Source organism: Galeopterus variegatus, unplaced genomic scaffold, assembly GCF_000696425.1.
Source record: "Galeopterus variegatus unplaced genomic scaffold, G_variegatus-3.0.2 Scaffold2601, whole genome shotgun sequence".
NCBI classification, from domain to species: domain Eukaryota; kingdom Metazoa; phylum Chordata; class Mammalia; order Dermoptera; family Cynocephalidae; genus Galeopterus; species Galeopterus variegatus.
In genome coordinates, this window is record NW_007728712.1 from 38,090 (window position 1) to 39,677 (window position 1,588).

General features: G+C 56.0%; 1 protein-coding gene across 1 annotated transcript in view; it reads left to right on the forward strand.

Moving 5' to 3' along the window:
* Positions 1–1,588, forward strand: part of SLCO2B1 (solute carrier organic anion transporter family, member 2B1) — a 43,168-nt gene that overhangs the window by 37,299 nt on the left and 4,281 nt on the right. The window contains exon 10 of the mRNA XM_008582395.1: positions 194–357. Coding sequence (XP_008580617.1) covers positions 194–357 — 164 coding nt within the window. The remainder of the gene's footprint in view (positions 1–193; positions 358–1,588) is intronic.

A 1,588-nucleotide genomic window follows, 5' to 3' on the forward strand; every position in this document is an offset into this window, starting at 1 on the left:
CAGACAGCCTGTGTCCAGCCACCTGCCTGGCTCGAGGACTCAGCTAAGGGGTCAGAGTCCCAGACTCCAGGGGCTCTACCCCAGCCGGCCCAGTGCCCTTGGGCGTCTCACAAGCCTTCCCAGACCTCAGGCCTTGGCCAGCTTCCTGCCCTCGGAAGCTCCTGAAGGCTCTTCTCTTCCCCTTCCCACCCAGGTTTTCTACGCCAACTGCAGCTGCGTGGTAGGGGGTGGCCCAGTGCCAGCGGGTTCCTGCGACTCGGCCTGTGGCCACCTGGTGCTGCCCTTCATGCTCCTGGTCAGCCTGGGGGCGGCACTGGCTTGTGTCACCCACACACCCTCCTTCATGCTCATCCTAAGGTGAAAGCAGGGGTGGGGCAGGGCGGGTGGGTGCCAAGAGGTTCTGCCCTTAGGTGGGACAGGGAATTCTGATGGAGGAGTTCAAGGAGGGAGGCCACTCACTTGTCCTGTGCCCGCACGACAGACCAGGCCCTCCCTATCCTGTCTTCATCCCCATGGCAACCTATTCAGATGAGGTTCTCTCCCCATGTTGCAGATAAGAGAACTGAGGCTGAGAGAAGTTCAGGAGCTGGCCCCAGTCACATGGCAAGTGTTGGGTGGAATAGGACTGGTGCCTGACCCAGAGCCTAGGCTCCTACGTGCCCAGGGGAGGGAGGCCACACCCTACAGCCCTGTCCTGGCCTCCCAAAATGAGGGCACCTTATGGTGAGGAGGAAGTGGACTCCCCACCCCCACCCTACCTACAATAGATGAGCCATAGGAGGTGCATCTAGGAAATCAAATCATATCAGTGTGGTCCGTGATTCTGAGTGCCACTTCAAGCACTTACTCAGTGACCACTGGAGACCCAGCCTGTACAGAGCACAGCTTCTCTGTACAAGATCTTTCTGGCTCTTGCCCTGAGAGTGCTTGCTGGGCTTGTCCAAAGTGAGGGTCTTCTGGGGTGGGGACTGGGATATGGGGACGTCAGAGCAAGATAATTCCAATTTTTCATTCTGCTGGGATTATTTTATTCACTGTCTACTTTCTGGAAAATTGGAAGGGGGATGGCTCCCCTGGTAAATATTACAAGACATGTAGATCTATAAAACAGGCTGGCCATAAGAAGGGAGAGGGATCAGGTGCCCCACAGACAGCCTGATTAAGAGGAGTTGAGAGCACACGCTCTGGGCTGCACAAAGCCTGGCCCTGACACCTGTCAGTGGTGGCATCTTGGCCAAGTCACTGATCCCTTCTAAGAGTCAGTCTCCATATCTGTAAAGTAGGGCTAATGGTATACCTAGCTCATAGGGGTGATGTGGAGGTTGCTGTAAAGAATTACCGAGCCCATAGTAAGCACTCCATAAATGCCAGCCACTATGTCATTTAGGAGGAGCCAGCGATTGCCAGGGGATCCCAGGCTGTGGCATTACAGTGGCTGGGGAAGCGGGAGGGAGTGTTTGACTGTCCAAGCTCTAGGTCTTGCCAAGTGTAGGAGGAAGGGGAGAACTTGGCGGGAACAGGGGTGTGGGGAGAGGGGCAGTGTCTGTGACCAGGAACATAGGAATTCAGCATAGGGCCCACACTCTGT